At 37.2% G+C, this 25,148-nt stretch overlaps 1 protein-coding gene across 1 annotated transcript in view; it reads right to left on the reverse strand.

Annotated features, from left to right (window-relative positions):
• Positions 1-25,148, reverse strand: part of LOC100373717 (zinc finger protein 236-like) — a 69,950-nt gene that overhangs the window by 14,963 nt on the left and 29,839 nt on the right. Inside the window, exon 3 of the mRNA XM_085500428.1 lies at positions 9,452-9,588. Coding sequence (XP_085356554.1) covers positions 9,452-9,588 — 137 coding nt within the window. The remainder of the gene's footprint in view (positions 1-9,451; positions 9,589-25,148) is intronic.

Here is a 25,148-nt window from a genome sequence, read left to right on the forward strand (position 1 = left end):
TCGATGCGAACATTATTTGACTTTGATGCATGTAGTAGAAAATAGATTGGACCATGATTGGTGGCAATCTAAATAGGCCAGGGTTATATGTACCCAACAGTGAGGTATTCTAGATGCGAACATTATTTGACTTTGATGCATGTAGTAGAAAATAGATTGGACTATGATTGGTGGCAATCTAAATAAGCCAGGTTTATATGTACCCAACAATGAGGTATTCTCGATGCGAACATTATTTGACTTTGATGCATGTAGTAGAAAATAGATTGGACTATGATTGGTGGCAATCTAAATAAGCCAGGTTTATATGTACCCAACAGGGAAGTATTCTCGATGCGAACATTATTTGACTTTAATGCACGTAGTAGAAAATAGATTGGACTATGATTGGTAGCAATCTAAATAAGCCAGGTTTATATGTACCCAACAGTGAGGTATTCTCGATGCGAACATTATTTGACTTTGATGCATGTAGTAGAAAATAGATTGGACCATGATTGGTGGCAATCTAAATAGGCCAGGGTTATATGTACCCAACAGTGAGGTATTCTAGATGCGAACATTATTTGACTTTGATGCATGTAGTAGAAAATAGATTGGACTATGATTGGTGGCAATCTAAATAAGCCAGGTTTATATGTACCCAACAATGAGGTATTCTCGATGCGAACATTATTTGACTTTGATGCATGTAGTAGAAAATAGATTGGACTATGATTGGTGGCAATCTAAATAAGCCAGGTTTATATGTACCCAACAGGGAAGTATTCTCGATGCGAACATTATTTGACTTTAATGCACGTAGTAGAAAATAGATTGGACTATGATTGGTAGCAATCTAAATAGGCCAGGCTTACATGTACCCAACAGTGAGGTATTCTCGATGCGAACATTATTTGACTTTGATGCATGTAGTAGAAAATAGATTGGACCATGATTGGTGGCAATCTAAATAGGCCAGGCTTACATGTACCCAACAGTGAGGTATTCTCGATGCGAACATTATTTAACTTTGATGCATGTAGTAGAAAATAGATTGGACCATGATTGGTGGCAATCTAAATAGGCCAGGCTTACATGTACCCAACAGTGAGGTATTCTCGATGCGAACATTATTTAACTTTGATGCATGTAGTAGAAAATAGATTGGACCATGATTGGTGGCAATCTAAATAGGCCAGGCTTACATGTACCCAACAGTGAGGTATTCTTGATGCGAACCTGAAACTGAGGCTGTGATCTTAATCTGACAGGCTATGAATCTGATGCCAGGATGTGAATCTGTGGCCGGGACCTGAAACTGAGGCTGTGATCTGAAGACAGGGTATGAATCTGATGCCAGGATGTGAATCTGTGGCCAGAACCTGAAACTGAGGCTGTGATCTGAAGACAGGGTATGAATCTGATGCCAGGATGTGAATCCGTGACTAGGACCAGAAACTGAGGCTGTGATCTGAATCTGAGGACAGGCTATGAATCTGATGCCAGGATGTGAATCTGTGGCCGGGACCTGAAACTGAGGCTGTGATCTGAAGACAGGCTATGAATCTGATGCCAGGATGTGAATCTGTGGCCGGGACCTGAAACTGAGGCTGTGATCTGAAGACAGGTATGAATCTGAGGCCAGAATGTGAATCTAAGGTCGGGATGTGAATCTGATGCCAGGATGTGAATCTGTGGCCAGGACCTGAAACTACGGCTGTGATCTGAAGACAGGTATGAATCTGATGCCAGGATGTGAATCTGATGCCAGGATGTGAATCTGATGCCAGGATGTGAATCTGAGGCCAGGATGTGAATCTGAGGCCAGGATGTGAATCTGAGGCCAGGATGTGAATCTGATGCCAGGATGTGAATCTGAGGCCAGGATGTGAATCTGAGGCCAGGATGTGAATCTGAGGCCAGGATGTGAATCTGAGGCCAGGATGTGAATCTGAGGCCAGGATGTGAATCTGAGGCCAGGATGTGAATCTGAGGCCAGGATGTGAATCTGAGGCCAGGATGTGAATCTGAGGCCAGGATGTGAATCTGATGCCAGGATGTGAATCTGAGGCCAGGATGTGAATCTGAGGCCAGGATGTGAATCTGAGGCCAGGATGTGAATCTGAGGCCAGGATGTGAATCTGAGGTCGGGATGTGAACCTGTGGCCAGGATGTGAATCTGAGGCCAGGATGTGAATCTGAGGTCAGGATGTGAATCTGAGGCCAGGATGTGAATCTGAGGCCAGGATGTGAATCTGTGGCCAGGATGTGAATCTGAGGCCAGGATGTGAATCTGAGGCCAGGATGTGAATCTGAGGCCAGGATGTGAATCTGAGGCCAGGATGTGAATCTGAGGCCAGGATGTGAATCTGAGGCCGGGATGTGAATCTGAGGCCAGGATGTGAATCTGAGGTCGGGATGTGAATCTGAGGCCAGGATGTGAATCTGAGGCCAGGATGTGAATCTGAGGCCAGGATGTGAATCTGAGGCCGGGATGTGAATCTGAGGCCAGGATGTGAATCTGAGGCCAGGATGTGAATCTGAGGCCAGGATGTGAATCTGAGGCCAGGATGTGAATCTGAGGTCGGGATGTGAATCTGAGGCCGGGATGTGAATCTGAGGCCGGGATGTGAATCTGAGGCCAGGATGTGAATCTGAGGCCAGGATGTGAATCTGAGGCCAGGATGTGAATCTGTGGCCAGGATGTGAATCTGAGGCCATGATGTGAATCTGAGGCCAGGATGTGAATCTGAGGTCAGGATGTGAATCTGAGGTCAGGATGTGAATCTGAGGTCAGGATGTGAATCTGAGGCCAGGATGTGAATCTGAGGTCAGGATGTGAATCTGAGGTCGGGATGTGAATCTGAGGCCAGGATGTGAATCTGAGGCCAGGCTATGAATCTGAGGCCAGGATGTGAATCTGAGGCCAGGATGTGAATCTGAGGCCAGGATGTGAATCTGAGGTCGGGATGTGAATCTGAGGCCAGGATGTGAATCTGAGGCCGGGATGTGAATCTGAGGCCAGGATGTGAATCTGAGGCCGGGATGTGAATCTGAGGCCAGGATGTGAATCTGAGGCCAGGATGTGAATCTGAGGCCAGGATGTGAATCTGAGGCCAGGATGTGAATCTGAGGCCAGGATGTGAATCTGAGGCCAGGATGTGAATCTGAGGCCAGGATGTGAATCTGAGGCCGGGATGTGAATCTGAGGCCGGGATGTGAATCTGAGGCCAGGATGTGAATCTGAGGCCAGGATGTGAATCTGAGGCCAGGATGTGAATCTGAGGTCGGGATGTGAATCTGAGGCCAGGATGTGAATCTGAGGCCGGGATGTGAATCTGAGGCCGGGATGTGAATCTGAGGCCAGGATGTGAATCTGAGGCCAGGATGTGAATCTGAGGTCAGGATGTGAATCTGAGGCCAGGATGTGAATCTGAGGCCAGGATGTGAATCTGAGGTCGGGATGTGAATCTGAGGCCAGGATGTGAATCTGAGGCCAGGATGTGAATCTGAGGTCAGGATGTGAATCTGAGGCCAGGATGTGAATCTGAGGCCAGGATGTGAATCTGAGGCCAGGATGTGAATCTGAGGTCGGGATGTGAACCTGTGGCCAGGATGTGAATCTGAGGCCAGGATGTGAATCTGAGGCCAGGATGTGAATCTGAGGTCGGGATGTGAACCTGTGGCCAGGATGTGAATCTGAGGCCAGGATGTGAATCTGAGGCCAGGATGTGAATCTGAGGCCAGGATGTGAATCTGAGGCCAGGATGTGAATCTGAGGCCAGGATGTGAATCTGAGGCCAGGATGTGAATCTGAGGTCGGGATGTGAACCTGTGGCCAGGATGTGAATCTGAGGCCAGGATGTGAATCTGAGGCCAGGATGTGAATCTGAGGCCAGGATGTGAATCTGAGGTCGGGATGTGAACCTGTGGCCAGGATGTGAATCTGAGGCCAGGATGTGAATCTGAGGTCGGGATGTGAACCTGTGGCCAGGATGTGAATCTGAGGCCAGGATGTGAATCTGAGGCCAGGATGTGAATCTGAGGCCAGGATGTGAATCTGAGGTCGGGATGTGAATCTGAGGCCAGGATGTGAATCTGAGGCCAGGATGTGAATCTGAGGTCAGGATGTGAATCTGAGGCCAGGATGTGAATCTGAGGCCAGGATGTGAATCTGAGGCCAGGATGTGAATCTGAGGTCGGGATGTGAACCTGTGGCCAGGGTGTGAATCTGAGGCCAGGATGTGAATCTGAGGCCAGGATGTGAATCTGAGGTCGGGATGTGAACCTGTGGCCAGGATGTGAATCTGAGGCCAGGATGTGAATCTGAGGCCAGGATGTGAATCTGAGGCCAGGATGTGAATCTGAGGCCAGGATGTGAATCTGAGGTCAGGATGTGAATCTGAGGTCAGGATGTGAATCTGAGGCCAGGATGTGAATCTGAGGTCAGGATGTGAATCTGAGGCCAGGATGTGAATCTGAGGCCAGGATGTGAATCTGAGGTCGGGATGTGAACCTGTGGCCAGGATGTGAATCTGAGGCCAGGATGTGAATCTGAGGCCAGGATGTGAATCTGAGGCCAGGATGTGAATCTGAGGCCAGGATGTGAATCTGAGGCCAGGATGTGAATCTGAGGCCAGGATGTGAATCTGAGGTCAGGATGTGAATCTGAGGCCAGGATGTGAATCTGAGGCCAGGATGTGAATCTGAGGTCGGGATGTGAACCTGTGGCCAGGATGTGAATCTGAGGCCAGGATGTGAATCTGAGGCCAGGATGTGAATCTGAGGTCAGGATGTGAATCTGAGGCCAGGATGTGAATCTGAGGCCAGGATGTGAATCTGAGGTCGGGATGTGAATCTGAGGCCAGGATGTGAATCTGAGGCCAGGATGTGAATCTGAGGCCAGGATGTGAATCTGAGGCCAGGATGTGAATCTGAGGCCAGGATGTGAATCTGAGGCCAGGATGTGAATCTGAGGTCGGGATGTGAACCTGTGGCCAGGATGTGAATCTGAGGCCAGGATGTGAATCTGAGGCCAGGATGTGAATCTGAGGCCAGGATGTGAATCTGAGGCCAGGATGTGAATCTGAGGCCAGGATGTGAATCTGAGGCCAGGATGTGAATCTGAGGCCAGGATGTGAATCTGAGGCCAGGATGTGAATCTGAGGTCGGGACCTGAAACTGCGGCTGTTATCTGAAACCAAGGACAGGATCTAAAATTATGGATGGAATCTAGATCTGAATCAAAGGATCTGAATCAAAGGATCTGAATCAAAGGATCTGAATCTGAATCTGAATCTAAGGCTGGGATCTTAATCCAAAGAAGGGATCTGGATCTGAACCAGAGCTGAGATCTGAATCTAAAAACTGGATTTGAATCCGAGGCTGGGATCTGAATCTGAGGTATGAAAATAGAACTATAGTTATTTCACCTGTAATGATAATGTATGTGTGCCACTCCTTTTCAAGACATAAAAATAAATTGACATTCACACTGTTGAATTATTATTATCAAATTAGTGCATATGGCAGTAATTAATTTTGATGACTCCGTGCATACCAGTAATTAGGAGATTTGATCAGTTGACACATATGAATTATGATTGATTACTAAATGGAGTTCCTTTCCATCAGCACTACGCTCACTTCTTATTATATCTCTACATTTTCTCATTTTTGCAACATATCAGAAGAAATCTTTGGAATTTCAATGAGTTCATATGATACAATGCAATAACAGGTTGTTTATTTTCTTTGACGTACATAACAAATATTTGTGGGGATTGAAAGATGAAGCTGTGAAGCATCAGCAGAGAGTTGAACACAAATCGGATCATATCAGTACAATATCAGATTTTTTTTTTATAGCTTTCAATTGTTACAAAGAAGTTTATTTCAGTCAGTTTCAGTTATTTCTATAGAAAGCAATTTGTTTTTTTACAATGCGTACCCCAGATGTTAGAAACCTGTGACAGAAAAGCAATTGGAGCCATCATGGTTTAAGTTGACATATTCCATTCCACCGATTCAATTCATAGATGACTTTTTCGTAGATTTCATAATACGGTATTTATAATTCAAGAAGAGGTTTTATCAAACGTCAGGGGACACGAGTCATTTTACTCTCAATGAATAAAGGATACAATAGATTAAGCTTAGTAGTATCTTGGAAGATGACTTCCTTTCCTTAATACTTATATAGAAAGATATATTTCATAAACAGACATCAACATTTAAAGATGTCTGCCAAGTATTATGGCTGATCAATAGTTTTATGAAAGTTTTTTTTTATATTTTGCGAAAATTATTGCTAAAAATTGGCGTCATGAACCAAATTTTCAAAATGAAGATGATTACTGTCTGTAGGTTATGAAGTTAATGCAAATGTACATGAAACTCTTAAAACATTACCTGTTCAATTAGAACTATATTTTACAATATTAACAGTGTTTACAGTAAATTCACAATGATCACACACATGGTGTAAACTATTAAGTTAATGCGTTTCAGTCGCTGTTATTTCGTGTAAAACAAGTGAAGAATACATACATGTTGCATGGACCCATAGCGATAATAACACCCAATTATAGTTTGTGTGTATAAATTTACTTATTGAAGGGGTTCAAGCAAAAGATACATTATGAGCATACATGCAATGTATTTTGGAAAAGAACTTTTCGTTAAAAAATATTCAAAAATGTTATCACTCTAAAAACTTTTAAAATTAAATGACAATTTAAAAAAAAAAAATATATATAATAGTAGGTTCCTTATCAATAACAACATACAAATTTTTCAATTCAAATTTTCTAAATATAAACCCATACTTTCGGATACATGTAGCAACAATTGCAACATTTTAATACAAAGTTAAAGTGAATACATTTTCTAGCAACCCCACAATTTAATTTTACTTTTTACATCAATATTTAATAAAGCTCCCTATTATTGAAAGAATGGAGACCCATTTGGTATTTGGCATTCAATAACACGCTAACAGCTACAAACCTACGTGATGTGGGTTTCATTTTAGCGAAATGCTGCTAAAGTGATAACAGAAATGCAGTTCATAAATCAGCAGCACTCAAATTAATTTTTATTCAAAATACGAAATTACAGGAAATTATTTATATTTCACAGATGACTATACGAGATAATGTAACTGGAAATAAATTTATGCTGTTCTTCATTGTATGCAACACAATACAATGTAATGCATCCATGCACAGTGTGGTTTATGCCTCTGGGTTGGAAATCTGAGAACAAAGAATCTCAATCGTATTGTATACTTTCATAACTCTCTTCCATAGAGTCAATGGTAATGATCACTGGACAATGCTATGATGGAATCAGTGGAAATGACCAATGCTATGACGGGGGTCAGTGGAAATGACCAATGCTATGACGGGGTCAGTGGAAATGACCAATGCTATGACGGGGTCAGTAGAAATGACCAATGCTATGACGGGGGTCAGTGGAAATGACCAATGCTATGACGGGGTAAGTGGAAATGACCAATGCTATGACAGGGTCAGTGGAAATGACCAATGCTATGACGGGGGTCAGTGGAAATGACCAATGCTATGACGGGGTAAGTGGAAATGACCAATGCCATGACAGGGTCAGTGGAAATGACCAATGCTATGACGGGGTCAGTGGAAATGACCAATGCTATGACAGGGTCAGTGGAAATGGCCATTGGAGCATACTATGACAGGGTAAGTGGAAATGACCATTGGAGCATACTATGACAGGGTCAGTGGAAATGGCCGTTGGAGCATACTATGACATGGCAAATAAAAATGACCAATGCTATGTCGGGGTCAGTGGAAGTGACCAATGCTTTGACGGGGTCAGTGGAAATGACCAATACTATGACAGGGTCAGTGGAAATGAACATTGGAGCATACTATGACAGGGCCAATAAAAATGACCAATGCTATGACAGGGTCAGTGGAAGTGACCAATGCTATGACGGGGTTAGTGGAAATGACCAATGCTATGACGGGGTCAGTGGAAATGACCAATGCTATGACGGGGTCTGTGGAAATGACCAATGCTATGACGGGGTCAGTGGAAAAGACCAATGCTATGACAAGGTCAGTGGAAATGGCCATTGGAGCATACTATGACGGGCCAATAAAAATGACCAATGCTATGTCGGGGTCAGTGGAAATGGTCATTGGGGCATACTATGACGGGGTCAGTGGAAGTGACCAATGCTATGACGGGGTCAGTGGAAATGGCTGTTGGAGCATACTATGACGGGGTCAGTGGAAAATGACCAATCCTATGACGGGGTCTGTGGAAATGGCCGTTGGAGCATACTATGGACCATACTACGATGGGGTCAGCAGAAATGATGGTTGGGCGATGTATAGCATATTGTATTTCAATGGAAATCGGCTCTGTCTGACTTGAAACATAATATGCATTGTAACATTATTCATCAATTAGACATCAGGATCTGTGTTTGAAACTGTGTATTAGTTGGTTGAAAGTGAAAAAAACAAGATCTGTATATGATGGGAAATAAAAATCTACTAGTCTGAAAATGAGCTCTAGTCTATGTCTAAACATTGTCAACAACAAAACAAATAATTGTGAGGACAGAGACCATTGCAACTTTACTGGTGATTCAACTTTTAAAATGATTGACAGATGGTAATAAAATTATTTGTCCTTCAGACTAGTGTAAATCAGTGGTTCATAAACAAATAAAATACATTAGACTGTGAGATGGAACTAGGGTAATTTGCAATCTTTACAATGTGGTAGCATTCTCGGTGAGCACCTGTTCCAGCTTTGCGTAAATGTTTTACGTGTATATACAGAGCAATGAAGGATAACGTAAGAAGTGGAAGCTGGGGATTGTTTGATGAAAGACCCAATCAGAGAGGAGTAATATGCCTTATGCATGACCCCTGAAAGTCACACACCCTGGTATGAGGGGGTGGGGGTGATTGTTACCACTATTTAGGAAATGTTTTTGCCATTTTTAATTGTTTTTTTTAACTTAAATGACAACTTGGGGGGGGGGGGGCAATTCTGATTGATAGTACCGGTAAATTTTTACCCCCACAAAGTATAAATAAGGATGTGTGACCATTTGGAAGACATGCACAAGGTTTATTGGCAGCCATGGTTTGTATCACTCCACAATATAGTTCAAGCCAGATTAACCCTTTCATGACCAGATTTTTCCTGTCAAAAAAAATCTATGACAACCATTTTATAACCATTTCAACAATAGTTTGAACCAGATAAAAAGATAGGGATGCTTACCGGTTTTGATCGAAAGAATTGAAAATTTCAATCAAGATTTGTATAGGAAAGAGACAGAATTTAACATTGACAGTAAACTTTGCAGAATTACGTCAACTTCAGACAGTGAAGCGAAATCCAAAATACAGGGCAATTACCTTACTCATAGTTCTAAACATAATTATGGTTGAAAAAGCCCTCATACCTGACTTTGTAATGACTTTTCATGTGCTCTTTCAGAAGAGATGATTTATTGAATTCTTTAGTGCATATTCTACATGGATAAATGCGATCTCCAGCTTCCTCGGCCCGATGCTCCTGAATATGTCGATCAAGTTCGCTCTGAAAACAATAAAAATACAATACTAAATACAAAAGGCGGGATTACTTAGGTGAGATGGTGTCTGGGGACTCTCTGTCAAGTATTAGACTAATAGCAGCAGTAAGAAAAAAAACAGAGAGATAAGTCATCCCATAAGAATAGAGGCACTATAACTACAGTCAGTGCTGCAGGCAAGTCAAAGACGCAATTCTCACAGTGAACGCAAGGTAACTTATCTTTAGTGCTCAAGATGAATACGAGTTACTTCGCTCATGTTGATTTGTAAAAAAGTTTTGAAATAAATAACTAGAACAATGGGATAATTTCCTTTTTGAAAGCTGTGATTTTACCAGTCAACATTTTGGTCTAATTTCTTTTTTAATTTTGGACCAAATGAACATCAATTTGTTTTTGGAAAAATAAAATTTATGCTTGTTTATTTTATGAAAGAGGACTGAACAGACTTCTTAAGATTTATGACAAACACAATGGCAAGTTGTATGATTGCCTTACGACATCATATTTTACTGAAATACTGTGTTGATATAAGAAAACACTTTCAAAGGGAAGCTTAATCCCCCAAACTGAAGTTAGGTGGATAATCCAACCAGTGAAAATGCACGTTTTTGTGACATTTATAATTGGAGATATTGAGGAGAATATATAATATCCATTGCCAAAAACTGTGCACATACATTGTTGCATGTGGTATCCATGCAAATATAAATAAGTGTATTAAAAATACATATATTTGCTTTCACTTGAGAAACTAAAAATCTAAAATAGCAATAAATGCATGAAGAAGTAAAGTATTTCATAGTGACTTTTTTTATGATAATTATGTACCCAAAATTCAATTCCATTATCTAGACGTCATTTTGAGATACGTTTCAAAAATATCATACCAAATTCCAACACAAATGACCCACCAGACAGACAGGAGGACAGACAGATGCACTACATGTATCTCAATAGCTCATCACACCTGCAGTGCGAAAAAGCCAACAACTATTGATTGAAAAGATGCTAATATATCATATGTAAATTTATGCTAATATATAATATGCAAATTTATGCTAATATTTATGAATCCGAGTACCAGCAACTATGTTCCCATTTGAAGTATTGTGAGTAGATTGGGTTATCTGTTCCAAATGTTTTTTCCTCAATATTTTGACATGTTGCAAACTTACTACTCATAAAATTGATAGAGTTGAAACATGTTCTGTTATTTTTCAACTAAACCCTTTCACCACCAAACTTTCTCGCCTAAATGTTTCTGCACTCTTTTCTAATATTCTTCAATATTTCTGGAAATGAACCCTAAATTTGGAGCCAACAGAGTCAATTTTCAGTTTTTTACTAAAAAATTTTGCTATTTTTGTCCAAATCTTCTGAAGGAAAGTGCAGACTATAAACGGGACTATTTCGTGAATTTGTGCTGTGAAAAGGGAACTGCTGATGAAAAGGCTACATTTGTATATTTAAAATTTCAGATGCTGGTAATCCAGTATTTACAGCTTTCATCAACTTCTAATCAGGGAGTCAAAATTAAGATGGGTAAATATGGAAAGTACTTGTCGCTATGGTCAGATGAACAGTTTCTACTACTGACCACTTGGGGTTACAGTACCAAAACCATGCTTTCAGAATTGTCAAACCTTTTGAGTGTCAGATATTTTTCCCACCCAAAATTTAGTGCAAATATTTTCACATTTTGTGAAATTGTAACTAAATTTCATTATCATTTTAACCCATACAGACAAGTTTAGGTATATCTTTTAGTTTTTGATTAAAAAGTTTGTCAATTTTTATCAACATTTCATGTGCAGAAGAAGCAGACTGTATAAAAGTTGAAAATGGTGCTCTCAAAGAGATAAACCCCTATGAAATTATGAACCAAGAATGACAATTTTATGTAAAATATGTTTTAATTTATCTCACATCAATACTAGGACAGGCAATTAAACACTTTTTTTTAATTTCAACTCCCTACTACGGTAATTAATATCTCAGGATAAATGATTTTTAGGTCCAGAAAACAATATTCATATTTCTGGTATTATGTACACAAATTAAAAAAAAATTGATTTAAAAATTTGTTTTCTGGGGCACAAAACGTTCTTTACTTAGGTTCTGCAAGATTAATAATACGTGTTCAAAAGATATTATCTTGTACTTTATCATAATGAAAATGAATATTTGTTCTCGCCTTGTTTCTTAAAGATAAAAATGAATGTTTTTGACAAGGACATACAGGAATGAAGGTATCAATATTATGGGCGCCTGTAAAATATAGTAATACAGCCTTAATATCTGATCTCAGCTGCAGATGACAAGCAGCATTATGAATATCCAGGATAGCCTACTCCTTAATACTTGCACACAAGGAGTGCAGAGTTTTATTTTATATATTTTGCCTGAAACCAGTGACTTATTTTTGCCTAGAAATAAATACTCGGAACAGTGGTGGATTTGGAGGGAGGCACAGGAGGTGCAAGAGACTCATGCCTCCCCCTAGAGCCGTTGTGATTCATACATACACGTACATATACATGTATATGCCACAATGCGATTCAACACTGATGTCATCCGTTCCTGCATAATGTGTTTTTTCTTTCAAAAATGTTGTTCAAAACTTGTAGGCAACGGGAAATTATGTGCATTTGGTTTAAAAGTAACAAAAATGCATAAAAATGTGCAAAATATTGCAATAAAATTTTCAACAGGAAAAATTATGGGAGTTAATAGCTAAAATTAATGACACGTATGAAAAGCTGCACGTATATGTGTACATGTAAGAAAAGATGGATTTGTGTTAATCACTCTTTGTATGTCCTCACGGTATTAAAGTAGCAGTCGCAGATTTACACATTTTTACATAATATTTATATATACAATTTCACGATGTGGCTTGGAATGATAGAAAACTTGTAGGATTATATCTTCATCACATGCAAATTTCAAGAGTACGGAAATATGAAACGATGGATTCTTGAATGTGGAATTATTGCTGATATAAAACCAAATAACAGTATATCATTGTGCACAACTCGTATACAAATTATTCCGTTCATGATTTTTATTGCAATTCGTAAGGAAATTATTTAAATCTCAATTTTTTTGAGATACACAAGCTTGTCAATGTGGACCATGTTTCTCATTATCATCTAACAGATCATATAAGCCCCAAGCTGGAAACAATCTTCTGATGCAGGTAGCGTGTACAATGAAACAATTCTTCTGTAAAATGTGACGTCAGGCTGTGGTGATACAGATTTTTGATCTGCCAAGTCTTACGTCACATTGTGGAGTTATATACAAGTTGTGCACCAGACAATAATACACAAATACTGAAACATTCAAATGTAACTGTGTTTTTATTTCACCGAAATGAAAAATTCAATGGATTGAACAAAATGAATACATGTTGAGTTTAATCATTCTTTGACGAAACTGTGAATATATAATATATAACAAATATATAACTGCAACATCAAACCACGGAAATTTGAACCCTGTTCAACAGTTTGGCGTCAGAGAGTATATATAGCCCCGAGCCAGTCTACAAAGTCTGTTACTGATAGTTAAATAATAAAATGAAAAAAAGTTTGCTTGTTAATATATACATTATTGTATTGTATTAAATCTACTTAGCCAATCTGCCATGTTGGACATCAAACACAAGTAGATATTACTGAAATGTCAATACAAATCACATACTGTAGAATACTTTAGTTTCGCTAAAGGGATGATTCAGTGAAAATAAAATCCAGCAAATATACCTTTTGTTCCTATATTTTACATTCAAATCATCAACAATCAGTGAAAATATATTTTGCACAAAACACCCAAAATGTCTTTTCAGCGAAAATTAATTCCAGCTAAAATAAAGTATTTTACAGTAGCTAAGAATGACCAGCCAGGTGATAGACACCTCCACGCAAATTACACAACTACACGAGATCAACCAATAACTGGACATAAACTGAATATGCTCCTGTGTGTTAATTAATTGCTGTCGACTATAGAAAATGAATTGCGTTGATTAATTCCAAATTAATATCAGGACACTCAAAAGATTTTTACGTTGCTTGGATGTTTATCGATGAATCGATGATGTATTGGTAACGATAAAGAAAAATCCTGGTAGTTTACACATTAGCTGATACACTGCCGACTATTATAAACTATTACCATTTATTGATTTAACTTCACAAACAACAAGCATGTACAATGTTTCAATCTATTTGAGTGAACAGTTGCAAAGATACAAATGTACAAAGAACATGGTACACATGTACTGATTAATTAAAAGCTGTTATCAGACATTGATCGACACTATTTACAAAATTTAAATCCATTTAATTTAAAATTTCAATGCATACATGTATGTGCATTTGTTCTTGGAATGTCAGTAGAACAAGATTCAACACAGATGAACATATGGAAAACAGACATCAGTATGATATCACCTCTCATTTGTGCTACGCAACATTAGAATATCTGAAAAGAATGTGATTTCGTAAATGACAGATACGTTTGGGTGATTCAATAGACGATACAAAGTCTCACACTGTGAATAAATGCAATTGTTCATAACATGCGCTTCCATTAGGGAATATGATAAGTGTACTACGGTAATAAAGCAAAATACAGTAATCTCAAATACTTCAACCTCAAATACAATCTAACTTTAATTCCTGGTATGTCCTAATACTGATAGAGTAGTTTTTGTTTTATGCTTACATCCGCTGCGTCACCTAGCTCCCATGATATATATTTGAGACCCTGATAACACTGTTTATTTCTTCATTACAAGCCCAATGATAATCGACATGATGTGGTAAATTCATAATCAATATTGATGAATAACAAACCCTTAATTACTCAACCATGATATGATAACAAGTTAATAGTTATTTCATAAAGCAGAGATCATTCAGGAGGATTAAAAAGACAAAATAAAAAAAAAAACTATAAACAAATTCAAGTGAGGAGAACGCGAAACTGACAGCTATACTTTCTCCATTGCCAAGCAAATCTACTGCTCACATATACATATACCAACAGAAAAACAGTCAAATGTAAATTTTGTACTACATTTCCTCTGTTAGAAAGCACGTCTCCAGAAGGAAAACCGCATTCCCCATGGGGAAACAGTGCGTTATGTCAATTGTGACAGGGACAGTCATATCAAACCTCAGATCTACCCACAATGCTATTCATTTGTAAGCTTCTCAATTTTGACGCTTCTAATCGGAGATAAACTCTTTCTGAGGCCTATGCTCTACAGATAAGATAACAAATATACCATAAATTGTCGAGTTCTATGGTTCTATAATGTGCAGAGCACATTCATGGGACTGTAAATTTCAAGAAGGTCATTGTGACATTCTGCGTAAAAAAACTCGCGTTGAAAATCATCGCCACTATAAAATCATTCCTGTATCACACAGCTTTTTTCTCTCATTAAAACAGTATGTAACTATAGTAATCAAATCATCCATGAACTGTGTGGGTACCCATGATGCTTTGCATGTATGATTCAATTAAAAGTGTTATACCGAAAATAACTGTATTTTTCCTTATAAAACCAGTGATGATTTCGATTGACAACGCCAGTAAATGCACTTTACAACGATCACCATTCATTGAATGAAGCAAGCCGCTATCGTGAAGTTCTATCACAAGGAACTGGGAAACGATTGTTTATAATCCATGACAGATCCATTAACAAATTGATATAAAGCTAGATGTTACTAAAGTATGGTGGCCCAGACCTACAATTGCGTAAATCTAATCGGTGGTTGTATCAATGAGTTTAAGGCTGATGTAATGGAACACTTCAAAGACTTACATCTAGAGAAGACTACATGTACTACTACATGTGCACACAGCTCTTAAACTCAGTCAATTATTTGTGTCAATATTCACATTGTTTAATTAAAAAAACAACACCAACTTGTCTCTGGGTAATCGCAGAAGCAAAATACATTGAATCCCACATAAAACATTGTTAGTTTTGTTTTTTACTAGATGACTCTGACTGGGGAAATGAGAAAAGAAACATAAAAAGAGAGAGAAGAAACTAAAACTATAAGCATCAAGGACTTGTTCATCAAAAACGTCATCAACCTCAATAGAAAAAAAACTTACACAATGTAATGACAGTTGTATAGTATGCCGGGGTATAATTTCCGGACAACTATGGCTGCATTTTGTCACTTTACTCAATTGTATGCTGGACTTCCTCTTCTTAGAAACACACACTTATGTAGAAATTCTATTATTGCGCCTGATGTCCATCTTAAATAGTACACTTAATTCTAGCTAATGCATGGCTTTGTGTGTAAGTGTGTGCATGTGTATTGTGTACTTATGCAGTACAATTCAGATCTAACGCTCCAAACAGCTCACTTGTCCACAGACTGAGCTCACTCGAGTGTATGCATGTACTGATATAATTTTTATCAGTACATTAACAGTAAACTTTGATATATTTTAATATGAGAATTCGATATCAGAATCGCATGAAATGTGAAATATTCAACAATTTTGTAGTTTCTTCCAACTAACAAATATCTGGAATGAAAATCTCTACAGTAATTGAAGATATGGATGCCATCTTTGTATCAGGTAAATTCGGTGACTATTGCATCGTACATGTATGTTTGTGGTACATTTATTAACCCCTTTGATCTTTGAACCCCAAAGTCAACTTTCGTTACCTGTCACAATTTTTTTTATCAAGAAGTCAATTAGAAATTACTGTAAAATTTCTATTAGAAGCCGCAGTTTCTATTAAAATGGGGGGAGGGGATGCGGTTTCTATTAGAGCATCTACACATATGAGAAATTGTATTTTTTGTTCTCAATTGTACAAAAAGAATGGGTGCAACTTCTACAGATTTTATGTCTATTTGGTCTAAAGTTAGCCAAGAAATAATTTTTAATGTTGAGCCAAAATTTTAGCAGTAAAAATTATGACCCTCTCTGCCCATGATAATTCAGAATTTTACATGATTTTATTGGCCCTGAAAGTATCAGAGTTTGATTAAAATGACTGACAGTTGGCCATATAATATTGCACTATGAAAAAACAACAACGTGCGAACGTATTGATGTACAAGCATTATCGTAATCCGTTCAATGAAAGTCTGAGAAATTAATTGTGTTAGAAGCACAGACATGCATACACGATGCTGCAATTATGTACACTCGATTAAAATAGTATCCAAAACTACATCTGAACAGGGACAACAAATACCTATCAAGAAATCACCCATTAATGCAGACTCACACAGGCCATAGCTTTAAAAAAATCACCATCTTAAAAGCACTTTAGAAACAAAAAGTAGCCTGACAAACATTGTGTGTGGGCTCAAGGGCTGTTAACTACCAAGTACTAGTGAGGTTTTAACACTTTTCTTGAAAATTGTCGTCATAATCCTATTCAGACTTAGAAGGAGGAAACACAAATTTAAAAATACATGAGAGCTTACAATAAAAGTGTTTCAATCGTGCAGATAACATTTCTAAAGATCCTGACAAATGATGGATTGAGGAGAACTCTCACGAGGTATGCCTACATTAGGGAAAAGTCACTCATAAAGTTATGTCATAAAATACACTTAGGAATCTGACAGGCAACCCCCACTGCAAAAGCATGAAATTTGGATTAACCTTCTCGCTATTAGAATCTCTTCTTGACAACATTTTTTCACCGCCAGATTCTCAACCCGTTGACATTCAATCACAAATCTTTTTTTCACACTATCAGTCATTTCAAACAAAACAGACAAAATTCAACACAACTTTGTGAGCGGTTATAACAGCAGATAATGGCAATGAATGGGTTAGTAATTTAACAAGATTCTGGCAGCTTAATAAAGTTAACTATTTATTTGTAAATACAAAATATAATGGAGCATAATCAAGTTAGGGATTTGATCAGTTACGTTATGATATAAACTATTGTAAATGAATAACAATTACAGTTAAATTAAGTCGATTACTAACTTAACAGGGTCTGAAAACACTTTGAACATGGTTGAATGTTGATTTTCAATTGTTTATCTGAACATAAAACATATAAACATGAACATATGGTGCTAGCAGGTAGAGAGGGCTCGGTTCAATTAATCATCAAGGAATAATGCATAACAATTCTTGGAAGGATTAAAAAAGGGTTACAAATGAAAATATTAAAATTCAAATAAAATGAACATATTTAGGTAGGTACAATGTAGGTGATTATTGTCTCAGTTCTTATCTTGGGAAAAAAAAAATTATCATTTTCATCCTTTGCTACAAAATTTCTTCGTTGATGGAATCGTTTGCAGGACATCAAAAAAATGTCTGTGTAAATTTGGGTAGTACAGAATAGGTAAAATAACAAAAGAAAATGAAAAAAAAAATCATTTTTTTTAAGACAGATGTGAGGTACATTTTGTATTTAATTTGTCATTTTAAATCACAGGGTATCCATATCAGTGATGTGCATGAACTGATTTGCACAATTACCCAATCAAGATACGACTACACGGTGACGACATTCATGATTACAGACAGTCGTATTGGGTATACATCTGTTTCTTGTGAACAAAGGTAAAAAGACAGTATATTAATATTACATGAATGTAGCCTACAGTCAGGAAATGGGCAAGTGGACCGCAAATTACATCATGACTATAAACCAGAAGATATCATAAAGTCAAAAAATTGAATTGAGAAGATTCATATCATCAATGGCTGACAAATCATTTTGAATATCAATAACAAATAAATTAATGTTAAAAAATATATTAATCTAAACATATATATATTAAAAATAAAAATATTACAAAGTTATTAAAGTTGATGCGTAATCAGAAAGAAATTTAGATAAATATTGATGAAAACACAGTATCTGAAGCAGACAGACAGGGTGACCACAATGGTCCCTGTGTGTGTGTAATGATGATAACAAACTAAAGAAGCATCCATATTCACTGAACTGAAATTAAGTACATCAATGTAGCATGCTTTAAAAATTTTAAGAGATTTTTTTTTGTTATCCACCAGGCAACAGTTCCCAAGATTCTCTACTGACTTTACATTTTATATGCAAATTAAAGGGATGGGGGTAAAAATACGGTAACTGCTCTCTTAGAAGCACATCAATGGAAGTGCACATATCAGACAAAAATTTCAATTTTTAGTATGCTGGATTGTTAACATACAACTATTTCAACCACTGACATTATGTAAAGTGCATGCGTGATTAATTCTCGAGAAGGGCATTTTCACTGCCTGACAACCCTCACTGGTGGAAACAAAGGCTGAAAACTCTCAATAAACTGTACTTTGGGACAGTTGTTAAGATTCCCCTGAACGGTGAAACAAGACTACCCCTACATGTGTAGCATATATAAATTTGGTTGTTCAGGATTTCTTCAAAGTTTAGTTTGTGTTGTTTTCTCAACTTTAGGTGTTTTCACCTGTTCTTTGACAGGCATTCCACAGCAGCTCGCACAGAGCTCATAGATATACAAGGTACAGTGCTGTGCGTCTTAGCAATGTAGAACGTTATGCTACGTACCTCGGCCCCCCGAGAATAGACCAAATATGGTTGGGCACTTTATTACTTTATTAGTCTTTGAGATCATTTTAGGGTATTAACACACAACACATTTTATGGCAAAGAATACAATCCATGGAATAACCAATCCTTACCACACTTGCACATACTCAAAGAAATTAAGATTAAAACTAAATATTTGATTGCATTCCCAGGTTATGAAACATGATGTAGTTTATAACTGAACTGCAATATTTATATCCTGCCAATACTTTGTTCCATATACCATGACTAATTACAAATAAAAACACAAATGATAAATTAACCAATCACAATACAATCTACCCTAATACAGTATTTGTTTTATTAGAAGTTTTTTTCCAATAGAAGCACATATAAACCCAAAACTGGATTTAGTGTACATTAAAAGCAATAGCTATTCACTGGTTTTAATTTTGTTATTCTCAGTGTGAAGCAAAATCTATGAGAAAATTTCAATAGAAATTTACTGAATACTATTATGCTCAAACATCAATATATAGTGAAATTAAATACCAGAAAAAATTAAAACTTTCACAATATGCTGGATCATTAAAATGTGGCTTATTTTGACTGCAGACACGCCTCAGACATTTACACAAGAGTATGTGCTATGATACTAATAGAGCAAATACAGTAGATTTAATTTTTTAAATGACGATTCAACTCGACAACAATGCAACAAAAGGCAGAATAGCATTTTTTTGGATATCTCAGTGCCACACCATTCTTGGATCGCTTCCACCACGCGTACCTAGTCTTTAGACCGCGACACAACACAGAGTTTTATCTTTCTAACTAAACAATAATCAATTTAGGATAAAACTGACTCAAACTGAGCACAGTTTCTTTCATCATTTCACTGTTGTGATGAAATAGTACGCCCTATTGTAGGGAATTTGCTTTTGTACACCTTACAATTGACACGTGTCCAAAAAGACTGAACAAAATACAGTTCTACGCATGAGACTGTGTGGTAATGGTATACTGCCTCATCTCACGATGGCAAGGATACATTTCAAAAAATGAACATAAAATGATACGTGTACCAATGATTTATGCATTAGTTAGTTAAAGACATAGATATACAATTTCAACCAGGATTGCTCTATGTAGGAGCAGTCTCTGTAGATAAAGAACAATTGGAATGAAGAAAATAAATAATGGATTAATTCTACTGTAGCAGCTAGAAGACAGAATACACAGATTTAAAAGTGATATTTATTTAGCAACGCAGAACCACAAGTGATATTTCAGAGTAAGTGCACATTGATTTGATATAATTCATCTGGTAGGTGTATAGGTACATGTATTGGTGTCATCTACTCTTAAATCAAACCAAATAAAGAATGGAACGTTTGGCAATAAATTTTAAGCTGTACCCGGTATATTTGGAGAGACAACATTAGTTTTTGACTGCAGTGTTAATGATCAAGGTTTCAGGCACAGACTGTGACAATAATAAAATGACAGTAAACTACACAGCAATCAATAAAGAGTGTTACACTGTTTTTTTTATAACTGGTTTCTATAAACTAGTCTTCACAGTTGAATGATTTCATCTTTTTGTTACCATGGTAACATATTCACCGCAAAAACCTTAGCACACGAGTATTCCATTGTGACCACCGATTTCACACATTCAGTCCGCCACGTTAAAAATCTTTTTGTTAGTAATGCTCAACCATTGTATAACTGAAGTTCAATGTCACTTTTATGCAGAGTATAGGTGATAAAAGGGTGACAACAAAGAAACTGAACAAGGTTCTGCTTCAAAAAAAAAAAATTGCACAAGAACGGTGCATCTAAGTGATCACCAGAAGACACGTACCACGTTTGGATAATTTACGAATACATGTCGCCACAAAACACAAAACCCTCCGGCAAAATGAGGCATGCTCATGTAACAGTCAATGATACTACTAATTCAATTTGATTTAATCTGCTTACTAAGAAATATCAGCCTTGGGCAAAAAAAAAAAGAATTTCTGTAAAAATCATGTGCATGTGATGACAGCTAGAAACGTGTCACATTGTGACAACGAAGAAGAATTATAGTTAAAATTCAGACAACAAATGTGTAAAACGTTGCATAAAAAAGATGGCGGGAAAGTCAACTTTTGCCACCATTACCTAAATAAAATTATACCACATTATTTTTTTCCATAGTTCTTAAAATTTTTGATCAAGACCTGTGGGAAATGAAGAATTAAGTCCATTTGGTCCAAAATTAACAGAGAAATTATAGAAAAATATGTAAAATCTTGTACCAAAATTTTGGTGAGAAAAATGATCGTGTAAAATGAAAATAGAAAAGGATTAGACATGATAGGGAATTGTAAGAAATAATCTAGCAAGCTCAGAATTGTGGTTAGTTATTACAAGATTGGAAAATGTCCTCTGGTATCAATCAGGCGCTAGTGAATGCAGAAGAATTGTAATTACATGAAATTTAATTTGTCAAATAGTTCACTGTGTATTTACTCCACCCATGGGATTATGGGAAAACTTAATTACTTTATACTCTCAAGTCGATTTAAATTTTAAACACAGATCAGTGAATCAGATTATCCAATGACGACAAGGCGGATGGATGGCAGAGATAAGCTAAAAGGGAATGAGCAGGTGTCAGCTAAAAAGTATGGATGTTTCAGCAGCCTGTGTGTACGAGTCGTATACTTGATTGAATATGTATCGGTGAATGCAGTGCGCGTGTGAATGAATACAATTCAGACATGGCTCTATTGTGTGTGAATAATTCAAAAGTAGCAGTTTTAGGCCAGAATTCTAGGACTGAACTTTGGTGATCTGAGGGCACCGTTATTTCAAGGCTGCAATTCAGAAAAACTCCTTGGAATAAATTTTCAAGAACACTTCTTATATTTTTTTTTATACAGGTATCACTGATTCAGACAGGGCATCTGAGCAATGAAACCTCAGGAACTTATTGATAAATCAATATACCAACATTTTAGGAATGGTTACAATGAAGAGAGTAGTGGCTTCTTAACATACACTGCAAAACCTTTTACTTTCACTGGCATTTCATTTTACATCTTTGATGTTTTGAGCAACTTCACTAGTTTCAAGTTCACAATCTTGACAGTGAAACAATTAGCTCTATTGTTATTATACATGTTCACATGAATTAAACTCATCAGCGAAAACAGCAAAGTAAAATAATTAATATGTATAATGTATGTTGACTTTGAATATGGGGAAAATATGTAACCAGTGTATGTACATGTAATTGGTAGGGTGACATAACATGATGTGGCAAATCCAGTACATGTAATTGGTAGGGTGACATAATATGATTTGGCAAATCCAGTACATGTAATTGGTAGGGTGACATAACATGACGTGGCAAATCCAGTACATGTAATTGGTAGGGTGACATAACATGACGTGGCAAATCCAGTACATGTAATTGGTAGGGTGACATAACATGACGTGGCAAATCCAGTACATGTAATTGGTAGGGTGACATAACATGACGTGGCAAATCCAGTACATGTAATTGGTAGGGTGACATAACATGACGTGGCAAATCCAGTACATGTAATTGGTAGGGTGACATAATATGATTTGGCAAATCCAGTACATGTAATTGGTAGGGTGACATAACATGACGTGGCAAATCCAGTACATGTAATTGGTAGGGTGACATAACATGACGTGGCAAATCCAGTACATGTAATTGGTAGGGTGACATAATATGATTTGGCAAATCCAGTACATGTAATTGGTAGGGTGACATAACATGACGTGGCAAATCCAGTACATGTAATTGGTAGGGTGACATAACATGATTTGGCAAATCCAGTACATGTAATTGGTAGGGTGACATAACATGACGTGGCAAATCCAGTACATGTAATTGGTAGGGTGACATAACATGACGTGGCAAATCCAGTACATGTAATTGGTAGGGTGACATAACATGACGTGGCAAATCCAGTACATGTAATTGGTAGGGTGACATAACATGACGTGGCAAATCCAGTACATGTAATTAGTAGGGTGACATAATATGATTTGGCAAATCCAGTACATGTAATTGGTAGGGTGACATAACATGACGTGGCAAATCCAGTACATGTAATTGGTAGGGTGACATAACATGACGTGGCAAATCCAGTACATGTAATTGGTAGGGTGACATAACATGACGTGGCAAATCCAGTACATGTAATTGGTAGGGTGACATAACATGACATGGCAAATCCAGTACATGTAATTGGTAGGGTGACATAACATGACGTGGCAAATCCAGTACATGTAATTGGTAGGGTGACATAACATGACGTGGCAAATCCAGTACATGTAATTGGTAGGGTGACATAACATGACGTGGCAAATCCAGTACATGTAATTGGTAGAGTGACATAACATGATGTGGCAAATCCAGTACATGTAATTGGTAGGGTGACATAACATGACGTGGCAAATCCAGTACATGTAATTGGTAGGGTGACATAACATGACGTGGCAAATCCAGTACATGTAATTGGTAGGGTGACATAACATGATGTGGCAAATCCAGTACATGTAATTGGTAGGGTGACATAACATGACATGGCAAATCCAGTACATGTAATTGGTAGGGTGACATAACATGACATGGCAAATCCAGTTGGTTATATCTGATCTACTTATTACACAAAATTGAACCCTTCTGGTTACGGTAAATTTCCTATGAAAACCTAATGACTCTAAACTTGATTAGCCATCAGGAAACCTCTCAAGGTACCATGTATGTATTTAACCATGCTACTAAAAAAACACCATCAAACATGACTGAATTTATAGTCAGAAACCCTTCTATAGCCAACACTTTCCTAATTCTTCCTTCTAATTTCGATGTTTATATTTGAACCAAATAGTCATACAGTAAAAATTTAATTGTTGAATTTCAAAGGAAGCAAAATGTACACATGTACAATGCCACCAAGAAGGTGAGGAGGTCCAATTTTGTACGTGGTCATATTGAATAAAATGTTTAAACCTTTTTTTTTTTCATAACAATATACACTGTAAAATTGTATTTTTAGCTGGAATTAATTTTTGCTGAAAAGACTTTTTGGATGTTTTGTATGGAATTTATTTTCCTTGATATTTGATGAGTTGAATTTAAAATATCGGAATAAATGTATATTTACTGGATTTTATTTCCACTGAATCATTTCATCAGTAACCCGTTTCAGCCTATGATATTACTAAGTAACATTTGTATAGCCACAATGACACGATTTAAAATTGTGTGCATATTTTTTTTGTTTGGAACTGCCTGAGAAACTGAAATGCCGAAAAGTTTCACATTTGTTTGTTAAAAGCCTGCCCAATATCCAAACTGAAATGGTCAGAGATGTGCTTCTAATAAGAGCAAGTATGGTAACTGTAGCACATACACATAACATAACATTACATAACATAACATAAATGACAGTATTGAGTCAGTCCATGGTCAAAATAGGTTGTGTATTTATGATCTAATATACAATGAATGCAATTTTTGGCTTATGTTGGTTTCTATTGGGGATACTAACAGAACAAATACAGTACCATGTTTTTCATGACATGATTCATTGCTCGAGAGTATTATGAAAACCAATCAAACCTACATTAAACATACATCACGCCTACAAATGTATTTATTTTAAAACCAGAACCTGTCCAGAACCAGAACATCTTCTTCTAGTGCCTTCTCCAATACATAAAAGACCACTATAAACTGAATGAATTCAGTAACTCAGGATAGGTTGAGACAGATTTCGCTGCCCTTCTAGTACTGTATAACTAAACTTGACATATTTGGGGGAGATGGCTTCCCAAAAAACATATGCACAGATTTTACACTGAATATTAGACCAAAGCAAAATGTTCAACAGGCGTTGGTGACCAGCTTTTGAGCATGGGTTGTGAATTACACTTTACAGATAAGGTACATGTAGGTAAACATGCTGACAGAATAAAAAT

Source organism: Saccoglossus kowalevskii, chromosome 6, assembly GCF_978046115.1.
Source record: "Saccoglossus kowalevskii chromosome 6, keSacKowa6.1, whole genome shotgun sequence".
Taxonomy (NCBI): domain Eukaryota; kingdom Metazoa; phylum Hemichordata; class Enteropneusta; family Harrimaniidae; genus Saccoglossus; species Saccoglossus kowalevskii.